Source organism: Helianthus annuus, chromosome 17, assembly GCF_002127325.2.
Source record: "Helianthus annuus cultivar XRQ/B chromosome 17, HanXRQr2.0-SUNRISE, whole genome shotgun sequence".
In the NCBI taxonomy this organism is placed as follows: Eukaryota; Viridiplantae; Streptophyta; class Magnoliopsida; order Asterales; family Asteraceae; genus Helianthus; species Helianthus annuus.
Genome location: NC_035449.2, coordinates 4,936,598 through 4,951,661, shown reverse-complemented (window position 1 = coordinate 4,951,661; position 15,064 = coordinate 4,936,598). Strand labels below are relative to the sequence as shown.

The 15,064-nt window shown below is 37.8% G+C and overlaps 2 protein-coding genes and 1 non-coding gene across 4 annotated transcripts; 2 read left to right on the top strand and 1 right to left on the bottom strand.

The window, feature by feature from the left end:
- Positions 1-2,843: 2,843 nt before the first annotated feature.
- On the top strand, positions 2,844-2,917 carry TRNAI-AAU. The gene has a single exon. It is a non-coding gene; the product is annotated as a tRNA-Ile (tRNA).
- A 1,566-nt stretch (positions 2,918-4,483) lies between these two features.
- On the top strand, positions 4,484-12,236 carry LOC110923301. 2 transcript variants are annotated; one of them, XM_022167432.2, is made up of 4 exons: positions 4,494-4,654; positions 5,195-5,248; positions 6,704-7,844; positions 12,081-12,236. In XM_022167432.2, the coding sequence occupies exons 3-4, from the start codon at positions 6,704-6,706 to the stop codon at positions 12,155-12,157; spliced, it is 1,218 nt and encodes a 405-aa protein (XP_022023124.1). In that variant the 5' UTR covers positions 4,494-4,654; positions 5,195-5,248; the 3' UTR covers positions 12,158-12,236. The 2 variants fall into 2 exon arrangements, 1 of the variants encoding a protein (XP_022023124.1); XR_002583945.2 differs by lacking the exons at positions 6,704-7,844; positions 12,081-12,236 and adding an exon at positions 5,591-5,810 and having other exon boundaries at positions 4,484-4,654.
- A 63-nt stretch (positions 12,237-12,299) lies between these two features.
- Positions 12,300-13,325, bottom strand: LOC110923300 (uncharacterized mitochondrial protein AtMg00810-like). The gene has a single exon (XM_035986957.1). It carries the CDS (start codon positions 13,323-13,325, stop codon positions 12,300-12,302), a length of 1,026 nt encoding a protein of 341 aa, XP_035842850.1.
- Between the last annotated feature and the right edge of the window lie 1,739 nt (positions 13,326-15,064).

The following is a 15,064-nucleotide window of genomic DNA, read 5'->3' as shown; positions in this document are numbered from 1 at the left end:
TTACGTTTAGCTTCCATCATTGGTTTAAACTTTAAACTATGTTTTGGACATATAAATATATAACTAATCACTAATCGTGTTGATTGTGATGGTTTTTAATAACTTAAATATTTGTTCAACATGATTAGTGGCTTGATCCTGGTCAGTCGCAAGATTTGCGGCAAAACTCTGCATGTGGATTTTGAGGATGCAACGTTATATTAGATATTAATAACAACTAAATAACACTATAGCTCAATAAGGCTCGACGAGCCTGACGAACTTCACATGCTAGGCTTGAGCTCGGGGTTGATAAATAAACGAGCTTTATTTTAGGCTCAAGCTCGGTTCGAACTCGATAAGGCTTGGCTCGTTTTCTGCGTTTTCTCTAGCCAATCTTGAGCAGCTCGTGAGCCGCTCAGCTCGTTTGCACCCCTACGTTACTTCACGAAGGGAATCATCTGGTTAGTGTAATATTTAACAAACAACTTTTTTATGAAAAAAAAAAAAACTATATAGAACTACCCAGTTAACAAACCACTAACCGGAGAAGAGAAAATTACACGAAAAGCATTGGGTTTTTAACCCAATGTGTCCAACCTAACTTACAGTTTATCACATGACTAGAAAACCAAAAAAAAAAAAATAAAAAAATGAAAAAAAAAAATAAAAAAATAAAACAATGCCATCAAAAGAACAAATACTTTTAGTCTTTCTTTTCTCGCCAAAACTTTCTTCATTTTTGGCTCGCCAAATGATCCATCAAGTCACAAACATAATCGCCTCAATAACTTTCTTCTCCTTTGACAACGCATAAGAATCCAACCAATAAATGAATTCAGTTAACATTTTCAGAAAAACTATAAAGAACGTCTCTTTCTTAAAAATTAACTTACAACATGATCAATTCATTTTACAGAAAAGAATGTCTTGTTTTTAAGGAACACTTTATGTCTTATCTGATTATAGATTGTACGGGTACTTTCATTCGAAAACAAGATTACGTGATTTAGAACGTTATTTGAAATACAATTTTGAACTTATAAGATGTTCCTAATTCTTACTACTAATTATGTGAGATGAACCGGTGCGAGACATGTTTTACAAACTTTTTTACTATGATTCTCAATCATCCATCAACATTTCGTGTTGTTGTGATGAAGAAGGCGACACAACCGCTAATATAGTGAAAGTCTTGATCAGCTTTTCGGGCAAGCGATCTCTTATCTATGAGGTTCGAAGGCTACCTTCCAATAATGTGGTGGTGGTGTTAAATAGATTTTGCAAAAGATGATTTTGACAAATTGTTTTTATTAGCTCCTATGTGTGGTGCACAATTTCTTGGACTATTTGTAGATCAAGGACCATTAAAATATCAAAGCGATTCTCCACATGGTGTTTTATCGACTAATATTTAAAATTCGATTATTAACAAGTACACACAAATTCTAAAAATATGAAGGAAGCTAGTGGGCTGATGGATTTTATTATGTTAATGCCTCTAGTTCTCCAAAGCCCACATGGTGTTTTTTTCTCTTACTTTTCCAGCCCAGTCTTACCATGGGGTGGGCTGCCCATGTATGATCATTTAGTCTAGAATCTAGATGACCAAAACATAAAGAAGGTTGAACAAAGTCACAAACCTAACAAAACCAGTTGTGGATCTAGAAAATCCTTACAGACGCAACGTTTAAAAAAACGTCATTTTTTTTCCAAAATTTACACTACCGCTGGAGCGTCAAGGGGTAACGTGAGCTACCCCTATTTACAAGCTATATCCGCCCTTGAACAAAAGTACAATTTAGGTAAAAAATATAACTAACCTAGGACAGGATTGTATAGTATCACACAAATATATACATAACAATATTAAGGTCACATGGAATATAAATAATTACGATACAATAGGAAATAATATACAGGTTCATCTAATCACATACATGAGTTGTTTTAGTTAACCTTTTTTTTTTCCCTTTAGGCGGTATTCATTACTTGTTTTAGATTCTCCAAACTCCAATCCCTTCTCACCCCCCTGCTTCTCATCAACATAGGCTTACAACCATCATCCTTACGTTTAAAGCTCCGATCTTTTAACTTTTCTAATGGCCCATGAACCAATTTCGGGGGCCGTTTAGTCTCCTCACCCATGATCGGCCTAGGGTGAGACCCTTGTTCAGCCCCACATCCGTCTGTAAAATCGCTAATAGAAATTGTTCTTGGCATGCTATGACAACCCGGACATATTAGTTTCATGGTTATGATGTTTCATGAATGACGTGATACGAATTCTCTTAGGGTGTTTTGATGGTATGAGATGAGAATATATATGGGAATGAAGGAGAGAAAAGATGTACTATTATGTACATTTTTTTGTTTATATATTGTTGGTGGGACTAGATGATATGGATATATATATAAAAATTGTGAGAGGTGATTTCCCAACTCTATGAATCCACAAAAAAATTATTTCTAAATAAGGGTTCACTTATTTCCATTAGAATTTTGTTTTACATACGTAAACCATGCTGCTCCACATGTAATTTGAGCAACTATACTTTTTTTTTATGGTTGTATTGACAAAGTGTTTATTCTAAGGAACATGTGTTATGTTTAGGCTGCTTATTATTATATGCATAATAAAGCAATAATATATTGTTGAATAATAAACAAAGTAATTAATTTGACTTTCCAAATTAGAAAACATCATAAAGTATCTCACCTCATTAAATAATCTTATGTATCATGTAAACAATATAAAACTATAGAAATATATGACAGATTTCTATTTTATATAATTCAGATGGAACATGTTGCATAAATTTATTGTTTGTATAAATATAATGAAATATTGATGAAATCAAAGCGGCCTATTAGCTCAGTTGGTTAGAGCGTCGTGCTAATAACGCGAAGGTCGCAGGTTCGAGACCTGCATGGGCCAATATTAATTTTTTCAATTTTTTTTCTTTTACCTTTTTGTACCCCTAACTTTGACTTTCTTTCACTTTCTGCCCCAGACTATTGTTTTCGACTTTTCGTTATTTTCTATTCTCAGATTTCATTGTATATGAAGTAGTTTTTTTTTAGTCCACACTATACTAAATCTTAAACAATTGTAATACTTTATTTAATTTTCTGAATATTAAACACTTGTATGGTTTTAAAGTAACATTGTTCAATCAAAACCAACATTTAGAAACTGGGTTAGATTGTTTTTATATCTATTTCATGGTCTATTTCTAAGCCATACATTAAGTTTGAAACTCACTTATTTTAAATAAATACAAGCTTGGTTAATTGGTTTAGTTGATTTCGGTATTGGCACTCGCTATAACAACCGAAAGAGAAAAAAAAACAGTCAATCGACAACAAAAAATGAATATCAATCGAAAACAATAAAAACGAATACCGAACCAGTACAGATATTGTTCGGTCGGTATCTGTCTGGTTCGTTTCATTGCCTGTACGGTATCGGCAATCGGTATTGTTAACAACACAAATTATCTAAAGTGTAATGTTTTAATCAAGGTCATGTTAAAGTTATAAGGTGATAAAGAGAAAATAAAATCTGAGACTTGAATAAAAGTACAATGACAAAGGTATTGAACTATTATTTATAACTAGTTATTTTCGGCCCGCGCGTTGCGGCGGGACCCAATAGTCTACAAAAGGCGTGTCAGCAACGGCAAACACATACCGAATATCAAAACATAAATAAAATGATGTGATAAGGATAGTCACTCCCTTATAAAAAAACGATTTTAAATAACCTAATATATAATAATAGGACTCACACGTGCTACACGTTGGAAATTCGGTTGTTTTCAGTTCAGTTATTACGGTGCTAACACGTTAAAATATGGATGAGCTCGGTACCGGTAACGGCAGCGAAAGTACCGATTTGGAAAATCATCAAAATCAGGTACCGGCACCGAAAATGCTCGGTACAATACGGTATGGTATTTGAAGGTAAAAATCAATAAATACAGGTATGGTGCTAGACCGGTGTCGAACCGAAAGTAACGATTCTGAAAACGCCAAAAGGTGGGTACCAAATTGGTACCGAAAATGATTTGGTATAATAAATTTGGTACCGATACGATACCGGTTCGTTTACAGGATTTGATACGATTTGCTCATCAATATTCTAAATATCCAAGTTAATTTTACATGCTACAATTCATTCATTACAGAAAAAGACAAAAAAAGAAACCAAAATAAGTTGTTGTGTATATAAAATCTCATTCAAACGAAATACAGTTTACTTACTGTGTGCATGAAAAGTAATCTAAACGGTGCAATTACTTGCATTGATGTGTTGCTACATGTAACATCCCAAAATTTATAAAATAGAATGCTTCAACAACTAAAAGAATTATATACTTAGTTATGGTATTAATGTTAAAAATCTAAAGAAAGTTTATAAAATATAGAATGGGATAAAAAGGATCAATAAACCTAACTAGGGGGTTGTTTTTGTAACATTTGATAAAATATGAAATAAGAAATCAAAACCCAGTATTTGGGTGTGGTTGTGGGTCGCGACCAGGAAAGAAGAAAAGGGGAGAAACCCTACTTCATAAAAGAACTCCAAAATCCAGCAAATTAGTAGTGATTCATGGCAAAATTCGAATGCATGTGCCTAAATACTCAATAATCCAAGTGTCTTGAACCTAAGGTGAGTTAGAATTTTGTGTTCTTATGCTTTTCTATGAAGTGGGTTTCACCAATCCGTGAATTAGTATGAAATTGAGATTATGTATGGGTTAGAATCATTAGTTAGAAGGTGTATTATGCTTGAATGTGAAGTACTAAAGATTTTGGGGAAAACCCCACTTGTCTTAGTAGGATGATGGTTATGTAATTTGAAATAAGTAGAGTAATTTCTATGAATCAAAGTATGTATACTAGAACATTCGTAGATTATTATGTGTAGGATGAATGATTTGTGCAAGAATGGTTGATTGTGTTAATTGTGATGTATTCTAGTGAATTATGCATAAGATACAAGTACATGAGGCTTGATAAGTAGTACGCATGTTAGGTGTTCGATTAAATGCCTCAATGACAACTAAGTAGTCTTGAATAAATCATGAGTTAATGGTTTTGATATGTTGAAAGTTAATGCATTGTTAATTGTTATATGAGTGACATTGATGCTTGAAAGTATGATTATGATTGTAAGAATGATGATCTAAATAAGAACGAATTCATGTAGGATCGAAAGAAGAAGGAGCTAGTTCCGGTTCACAAACAAAGTCACAAGATCGAGGTAAGTTCGTTACTTACATGTTTAGTTGTGAGTTTATTTATGTTGTTTCCTTTGTTAATTGCTACTCAATTAAGATAAATGTTTCGTATGAGAATATGGAAGTAGGAATCCGTATCGGTCCATAGTGATTGGGTCGGTTCGGATCCGGATAGAAAGGAATTTAATGGAAGTCTCCTCCTTGATCCGTATTAAACGGGTTATTGGAAATGAATGAGAAATAATTGTTTTTACTTGACTAGAATGAAGTGGAATGAAATAGAACGCTTGGTAAGATGTTTTGTAAATTTGTGACATGTATTGTGATTGTATGAATACGCTAATATGTTTGTTGAATGAATGTAGGTAAAGCACCCGTATGATTGTCTTTGCGCCGCTCGGATACGAACACACCTTGATCACCCATGATGCGCTTCCGCAATCTTGTAGTAACCTTGTTAGTTTAAGGCTTTTGTCAAAGTTAGTAGTGTTGAAGTTTCGTGTTTTTAGTAGATGTTGTGAATACTAAGTAACTTAAACTTGTTGTTTGAAACGGTAGTCTAAATGTATGGTCTTTCGTATGGTTTCTTAAAGGTGTCGTTATTAGCGTATTTTGATATAGTAAAAACAGGGAAGTTATTCAAATTGCGAACGGGTCATGCCCAAATTTTAAATTTTTAAGTGATTAAATTATGTGTCTTTTTCTAACTTCAAGCATGAAATTAGAGGGTGTAACAAGTTGGTATCAGAGCCTAGGTTTGAGGGATTCGAACACATTGTAGTGCCCGAACTCAAACCGAAAGCTCGCAAGGATGGGTGTGTTCGCTCCGAGACGCAAATAGAGGTAAAACTTTTAAGAAAGCTTTATAGTAATTAACGTTACAAGTTATAAAGTGTTAGAAAGAAGTTTTGAATGTAGTGATAATGATAGATGGTGCATTAGAATACTTGTGGGTTAGTGGAATTGAAACCGGGTGCGAAAACGGTTCGGAAGGGTCAAAAACATGAGTTTTGGGGTGAATTTCGCTGGGCACTACCGTAGCTTACGGTGGCCACCGTAAGCTACGGTGGACACTGGGCAAATTAGAGCTGCCGTAAGACAGTAGAGTAAGGCCGTAAAGAACCAATCATCACCGTAAGCTACGGTGGTCACCGTAGCTTACGGTGACCATCAAAAATTGTTGAATTATTTTTATGTTGTTTGTTTGAGTATGAGGTTCGTTTTAATTAGTTCCTAAGGCCCCGTAATCCTTGGCTAAGGTCATTATACATCAAGAATGTTGAAAGAAAATGTCTAATAAGAAAGAAAGAACAACTTGATATAAGAATGGTTTAACAACACGACATTATCATCAATGATGATGATGTTTGAAGTATGAAATACGAATAGAATGAAGTATATGATAGAATGAGTATGTATGTACTAGAGGGAATGTACGAAAGAAAAATTTTAATGTATAGAATGGATGTTTTATGTAGATGACGGACGCAAGTAATGTAGATGATGCCGAAATAGCCCGTCAAGAGGCAATCAGTAATAAAATGATGGAAGCGGCAGAAAAAGTAATGAATGCAAACCTTCCCAAGCTAGCTCAAGAAGTTGAGAGCCGAGTTTTAGGGATTGTTGATGAGATGATGGCTAGCAAGATTGAGGAGTTAAAGGAAATGATTGAAGGATCCAGAACTAAAAGTAAGGAACGAAGGTGTACATATAAGGATTTTATGGCGTGTAATCCCTTTTCATATAAAGGGGAGGTGGATCCGATAAAGTGCCAAAGATGGATAGCAAACGTTGAAGCTGTATTTGTGCGTAGTCGATGTGAGAAAGAAGATCAAGTAATGTTTGCTACGGGTCAACTCCAGCAACAAGCCAAGGATTGGTGGGATACTAAATGTAAAGAGATAGGGGAAGAAAGACTCCAAACCTTAACATGGCAAGAGTTCAAAGAGTTGTTCTTAAAACATCATTGCCCGCAATCGGCAATTGATAGAATACAAGATGAGTTCTTGCATCTTCGCCAACAGAATGAGTCTATTGATGAGATTACCAATATATTCTACGATAAGTTGAAGTTCTGTGATGATTTCGTCAAATCTGAAAGGATGAAGATCAATCGGTACTATGGAATGTTGAAAGCCGAGTATAGGGAGTTCATTACTCCTTCAAAGTGTGAGACTTTGGGTGAACTCATCAATTTAGCCCGGGATAGGGAGATAGAATTGAAGCGACAAGTGGAAAGAGGAGAGAAAAGAGTTGCTGAAAAGCCATCAACTACGAGTCCATCCAAGAAACCTAAGCAACACGACACTAGAAGTAAAGGAGGATCGAAAAGTGGTATTTCCCCTTGCAAAACTTGTGGGAAGCTTCACACCGGAGAATGTTTAATGGCGAAGAAGGGGTGTTATAACTGTGGACAGGAGGGACATCCTTACTTTAAGTGCCCTAGTCCCGTAAGGACGTGTTTCAATTGTTTCACTCCCGGTCATGTGAAAGCTGACTGTCCAAAGCTTAAACAACAAGGGCAGAAAGATGAAAAGAAGAATGAAAATCAGAAGGCTCGGGGAAGAATGTTTCAGATTACTACCGAGGAAGCCAAGGCCTCACCGAATGTCGTGTCAGGTATTTTCTTAATCAACCAAATACCCGTGAATGTGTTATTCGATTCTGGTGCTAGCAAATCTTTCGTGTCAGACGAACTTATGTGTTATCCCTCTTTTAGAAAGGAACGAATGTCTGTACCCTTAGAAGTAGAAGTAGCGGATAGTAAAAGTTATTCGTTATGTGAAATTTGTAAAAATTGTAAGATAACCATAGAAAACGAAGAATTCGAAATAGATCTCATTCCTATGACTTTGGGGGAATTCAAGGTGGTAGTCGGGATGGATTGGTTATCCCGCTATCACGCGGAAATTCGATGCGAGGCGAAAGTTATACATGTATTCTCACCTAGTGGGGCTCGAATAAGTATTTGTGGGGAAAGAAAGTTAGAGACAAAACTGTGCACGATTGTCGAGGCGGTGAAGCACGCAAGGAATGAGGGTAAGGTTTACTTGGTTTATGTGGTGGATACAAGACAGAAGGTGCCTGAAATTGGAGAAGTAGAAGTGGTGAATGAATATGCGGATGTGTTTCCGGATGAATTACCGGGATTGCCACCTGAGCGAGAGGTGGAATTCCGAATTGAATTAAATCCGGGCGCCAAGCCAGTGGCTAAAGCTCCCTATAGGTTAGCTCCCGCTGAAATGCGAGAGCTAATGACTCAGATACAGGAATTACTTGATAAGGGTTTCGTACGCCCGAGTGTGTCGCCTTGGGGAGCCCCGGTACTCTTTGTGAAAAAGAAAGACGGCACGATGCGCATGTGTATAGATTATCGAGATTTGAACAAGTTGACCGTGAAAAATAAATACCCTTTACCTCGAATAGATGATCTTTTTGACCAACTGCAAGGAGCAAGTTGGTTTTCAAAGATCGATTTGCGTTCGGGGTATCACCAACTTCGGGTACGGGAAGAAGATGTTGCGAAAACAGCGTTCAGGACCCGATACGGGCATTACGAGTTTTTGGTAATGCCATTCGGACTGACTAACGCCCCGGCTGCTTTTATGGATCTAATGAATAGAGTATGTCGGCCCATGTTAGATAAGTCTGTTATAGTGTTTATAGATGATATCCTTGTGTACTCTCGTAGTAGAGCCGAACATGCAAATCATTTGCGCGAAGTGTTAGAGATTCTTCGGAAAGAGAAGTTGTATGCTAAGTTCTCTAAATGTGCCTTTTTGGCTTAGAGAGGTGCAATTTCTTGGCCACGTCATTAATAAAGATGGCGTCTTGGTAGACCCAACTAAAGTCGAGGCTGTTGTGAACTGGGTTCCTCCTAAGAACCCGAGTGAAGTGAGAAGTTTTCTGGGTTTGGCTGGGTATTACCGAAGGTTTATACAAGATTTTTCCAAAATATCGTTACCTTTAACCAGACTAACCAAAAAGAATGAGAAGTTTGTGTGGGGAGTTGAGCAAGAAAAGGCATTTCAAACCCTGAAGAGTAAGCTGTCTGACGCCCCAATTCTAACCCTACCCGAGGGTTCAGAAGATTTGGTAGTATACACTGATGCTTCACATCAGGGCTTGGGGGCTGTTTTAATGCAACGGGGTAAAGTGATAGCATATGCTTCAAGGCAGCTTAAACCACATGAAAGTAACTACCCAACACACGATTTAGAATTGGCTGCAGTAGTGTTCGCGTTGAAATTGTGGCGACATTATTTGTACGGAATTAGATGTATCATATACTCGGATCACAAAAGTCTCAAGTATTTCTTCGAACAAAAAGAATTAAATATGAGACAACGAAGGTGGTTAGAATTAATTAAGGATTATGACTGTGAAATCCTTTATCATCCCGGGAAAGCCAATGTTGTAGCAGATGCGTTAAGCCGGAAGGAATACCCTTCACCCATACAAGTTAAGTCAATGAAGATGACTGTCACCCCTAAACTTTTGGAGGTGATCAAAGAGGCTCAAATGAAATCCTTAAATGGTGATCCGAAGAAGGAAAGAATGAAAGGCCTGATTGGGGAATTAAAGATGAATGCTGATGGCATTATGACCAGGTATGACCGAATCTGGGTACCTTGGTTATCCGAAGTAAAATCATTACTGCTAGAGGAGGCTCACAAATCTCGTTATACGGTACACCCTGGGGCTACAAAAATGTATCAAGATTTAAAGAAAGGGTATTGGTGGCCTGGAATGAAACGTGACATTGTTAAGTACGTGGCTAAGTGCATGACGTGTTCCCAAGTAAAGGCGGAGCACCAAAAACCGTATGGTAAATTGCAATCTTTAGAGATACCAGTTTGGAAGTGGGAAGACATAACCATGGATCTTGTTACAAAGCTTCCCAGAACGAAACGAGGTCATGACGCGATTTGGGTCATAGTTGATCGACTCACAAAGAGTGCTCACTTTTTACCCATACGAGAAACTATATCATCCGAGAAGTTGGCAGAAATTTACATGAATGAAATAATTGTTCGTCACGGAGTACCCGTGTCTATTGTGTCGGATCGTGACACAAGATTCACGTCTCGATTTTGGCGAAAGTTTCACGAAGATGTGGGCACGAACTTGCGATTAAGTACCGCCTACCATCCGCAGACGGATGGACAGTCGGAAAGAACTATACAAACGTTACTAGATATGTTGAGGGCTTGCGTCATAGACCTTGGGGGTAATTGGGACAACCATTTACCGTTAGTGGAGTTCGCGTACAACAACAGTTATCAAAGTAGTATCAAAATGGCGCCATACGAAATGTTGTACGGTAGAAAGTGTAGAACTCCTGTGTGCTGGGGAGAAATCGGGCAACGGGAACTCGCGCCTAAGGATGTTGTAGCAATGACGAATGAAAAGATCGATCAAGTCCGGGATCGTTTGAAGGCGGCGCAAGACAGGCAAAAATCCTATGCCGATAAAAGAAGACGCCCTATCGAATTTCAAGAAGGTGATCGTGTGTTTTTAAAGGTCTCGCCGTGGAAGGGCATAATACGGTTCCGCAAGCGGGGAAAATTGGGTCCTCGGTACATCGGACCGTTCAGAATAGTGTCTCGTGTTGGTAAGGTGGCATACCGGTTAGAATTACCTCCAGCTCTGGATGGAATCCATAACACGTTTCACGTGTCTCAACTAAGAAGGTGCCTCGCGGATGATACAGCGCATGTGTCACTTGATGACATTGAATTGGATGATAAAATGAATTATATTGAAAAGCCGGTAGCTGTCAAGGATTCCAAAATAAAGCATTTACGAAACAAGGCCATTCGACAAGTGTTAGTGCAATGGCGGCATAGGAAAGGATCGGATCTAACTTGGGAATCCGAAGATGAAATGCGAAAGCACTACCCGTCTCTTTTTGGTACGTATTAAGGTTTCGGGGACGAAACCTCTTTTAAGGGGGGTAGATTTGTAACATCCCAAAATTTATAAAATAGAATGCTTCAACAACTAAAAGAATTATATACTTAGTTATGGTATTAATGTTAAAAATCTAAAGAAAGTTTATAAAATATAGAATGGGATAAAAAGGATCAATAAACCTAACTAGGGGGTTGTTTTTGTAACATTTGATAAAATATGAAATAAGAAATCAAAACCCAGTATTTGGGTGTGGTTGTGGGTCGCGACCAGGAAAGAAGAAAAGGGGAGAAACCCTACTTCATAAAAGAACTCCAAAATCCAGCAAATTAGTAGTGATTCATGGCAAAATTCGAATGCATGTGCCTAAATACTCAATAATCCAAGTGTCTTGAACCTAAGGTGAGTTAGAATTTTGTGTTCTTATGCTTTTCTATGAAGTGGGTTTCACCAATCCGTGAATTAGTATGAAATTGAGATTATGTATGGGTTAGAATCATTAGTTAGAAGGTGTATTATGCTTGAATGTGAAGTACTAAAGATTTTGGGGAAAACCCCACTTGTCTTAGTAGGATGATGGTTATGTAATTTGAAATAAGTAGAGTAATTTCTATGAATCAAAGTATGTATACTAGAACATTCGTAGATTATTATGTGTAGGATGAATGATTTGTGCAAGAATGGTTGATTGTGTTAATTGTGATGTATTCTAGTGAATTATGCATAAGATACAAGTACATGAGGCTTGATAAGTAGTACGCATGTTAGGTGTTCGATTAAATGCCTCAATGACAACTAAGTAGTCTTGAATAAATCATGAGTTAATGGTTTTGATATGTTGAAAGTTAATGCATTGTTAATTGTTATATGAGTGACATTGATGCTTGAAAGTATGATTATGATTGTAAGAATGATGATCTAAATAAGAACGAATTCATGTAGGATCGAAAGAAGAAGGAGCTAGTTCCGGTTCACAAACAAAGTCACAAGATCGAGGTAAGTTCGTTACTTACAGATAAACTTGGTAATCAGTAATTGTATTACGTATTGAATTGTATAATTACATGGTATATATAAAGACTAGAATAATACATTCTAGACCCTATACAATTAGATACTAATTAAATATGAACTAATGTTTGTCTAATATCCCCCCGCAAGCTAAGGCCGGGGAGCGACTCTTAGCTTGGACCGTAGAAAGAGAAATTTTGGAGAAGGCAAAGGCTTTGTAAAGACATCTGCGATCTGATCATCTGTAGTAATAAACTGAACTGATAGCTGACCCCGAGCCACCTTTTCTCGAACAAAGTGATAATCTACCTCGACATGTTTTGTACGGGCATGGAAGACGGGATTAGCTGATAGATATGTTGCACCCAGATTATCACACCATAATTTAGGGGCAGATCGTGTAGGGACATGTAGCTCACGAAGGAGAGTTTGCAGCCATGTCAATTCAGCAACAGCATCTGCGAGTGCTTTGTATTCGGACTCTGTGGATGACCGAGAGACAGTCTTCTGTTTTCGTGCAGACCATGAGACAAGGTTCGAACCCAAATAGATAGCATAGCCCCCCGTGGAACGACGGTCATCCGGACACCCGGCCCAGTCCGCATCCGAGAAGGCCGAGAGATTGGGATGTGTGGAGTCCGCATAGGCATGTAACGCTGACTCGGAGTGCTGTTGTATGAGAAGCCCGTGGGAGATAGAACCTTTTAGATAGCGCAAGATACGTTTGACAGCGGACCAGTGATTTTCGGTGGGAGAATGCATAAATTGGCATACTTTGTTAACCGCATAGGCAATGTCAGGTCTTGACAAGGTGGCATATTGAAGGCCACCAACGAGCTGTCGATATTTTGCGGGGTTGTCAAATGGTGGGCTGTCTCCCAAGGCTAAGTTAGCCGTTGTGGCGATAGGAGACGAAACAGGTTTGGCATCGGATAGGCCTGCTTTCTGTAACAGCTCAGAGATGTATTTCTGTTGTGACAGTACAATGTCCGTGCCTTTGGAGGCAACCTCAATACCCAAGAAATAAGATAGACGACCCATGTCTTGTACGGGAAAAACGCGGCTCAGGTGATGAATGACAGAGTCAATAGCCTGTGGATCATTACCTGTCAAAATTATATCATCAACATACTGCCATTGTATAATGCTGACGTCACGCGTGCAACCTACTGCCATTGTGAAGTTTTCACTCACGGTGCAGCTTTTGATGAAGTGTTTGTATGTTTGCGGCTTGTCGAATTGGCGGATGACGGACCAGACGGTGTGGGCCGGCGCGTTGATGTGTTAGGCGAGTAGGGAGGAGCATTGGGTTGGTGTGAGGTTGTAGGTGTGGAAGGTGGTTATAGATGGTTTTAGTTGGTTGGATTCTTTGTTGGTTAAGTTTGGTGGTGGTGATAGGTGGTGGGATGTTGTGGTGGTGGTGGTTTGTGGTGGTGTGTTGGAGGTGTTCATTTGTTGAAGAGAGAAAAGGGGTGGGTTTGTGGAGGAGTGATAAGGACTAGATTTGTTTAGTTTATAAAAGTGAGGGTGGGTGTGTGGTAGGAATTAAAAAAAACATTTTTGGTATTATATATTTTATATATTAGTCTATGTTTTGTAGATCCAATGTTTAGAATACTGGTTTATACCGGTCGGTTGAACTGGTTAAATTGGATGTCGGAAGCTTGATTGACACGAATTATACCGATAAATTGAGAGAACGACAAAGAAGTTGTACCTCTAGAAATATGGGTTACACCGGTTTAAATTGGTATACCGGGTCAAATGTTAAAATTTGGACTATTAATCTTTTATGGCCCAAAAAGTTGACGATTTACCTTCTTAGTAAAATCTAGCATCTAAAAAAGGTACCAATAATGAATTTTTGAATTATTTTTTATTATGGATTAAATTTTGAATATTTTTTTATTATGAAATGATATAGTTTTAGATTCTTTTTGAGTTGAAATTGTATTTTATGGATTTATAGGGTTAATTAGTCAACCTGGTTGACCCGCCTGTTACAACCCGGTTTAATCGATTGAACCATTTTTAAGCCTAATCTGGTACGATTTAAAAACCGGTTATTAAAACATTGTGTCGATCACTCTTGGTCTATTGATATCTGGTGATTAACCTCATCAAAGTGGTACAGCTTTGAGTTACAAAACATAAGCAATATATGGATTTTAAAAATAGATTTTATGAATAAGTTTGTTGTTTACAAGAAAAGTCTACCTTCTATTTATTACTTGCTATATGTTTTTCGAATGTAGTGAAGGAAATAATGTTATAAGGGTATTCGGGGCACTCTCGGGGAGAGGGTGTGGTGACCCCATTCTCCAATCGGGAACATCGCCGCCATCACTGCGGGGACCCGATTTGGGGAGGGTCTTCGGCATGCGTTCACCGCGTTGAATTGGCACGAGGTTTGAGGAACGGTCGAATTTTGCAACGGTCAAATTTAAAAAAAAATTCACTTTTTAAACAAATATAAATAACCACACCCACCACTAATTTTTTTATACTCTCAAACCACACTCACTTCACTAATTTTTTATACTCTCAAACCATACCCACTTCAAACCGAGCAATGGAGAACCAACCCCGCGAAGCCAAGAAAAAAACTAAGGGACGGGACTCGCAACCGTCTCGTGGTGGTTCGAGCGGTGCAAGTGCACAACGTTGTTGATGTGGTAGATTAGACATGCATTAGTGTTTGTGTATGTTCGTGCGTTGCGTGTTTTGTGAGTCATCACTTTGTATATATTCGTACTAAAGATTAAATATTTGTACAACCTGAACGTTTCATGTACTCTGTTAAATATCGATGTTTACTAATGTATTTGCATTTGTATTCACACCGACAGATAATTATAAGGTCTTAGGTGTGCGTATACTATGTTAAATTATATTTCGTTGTAGATCAAGTTGAT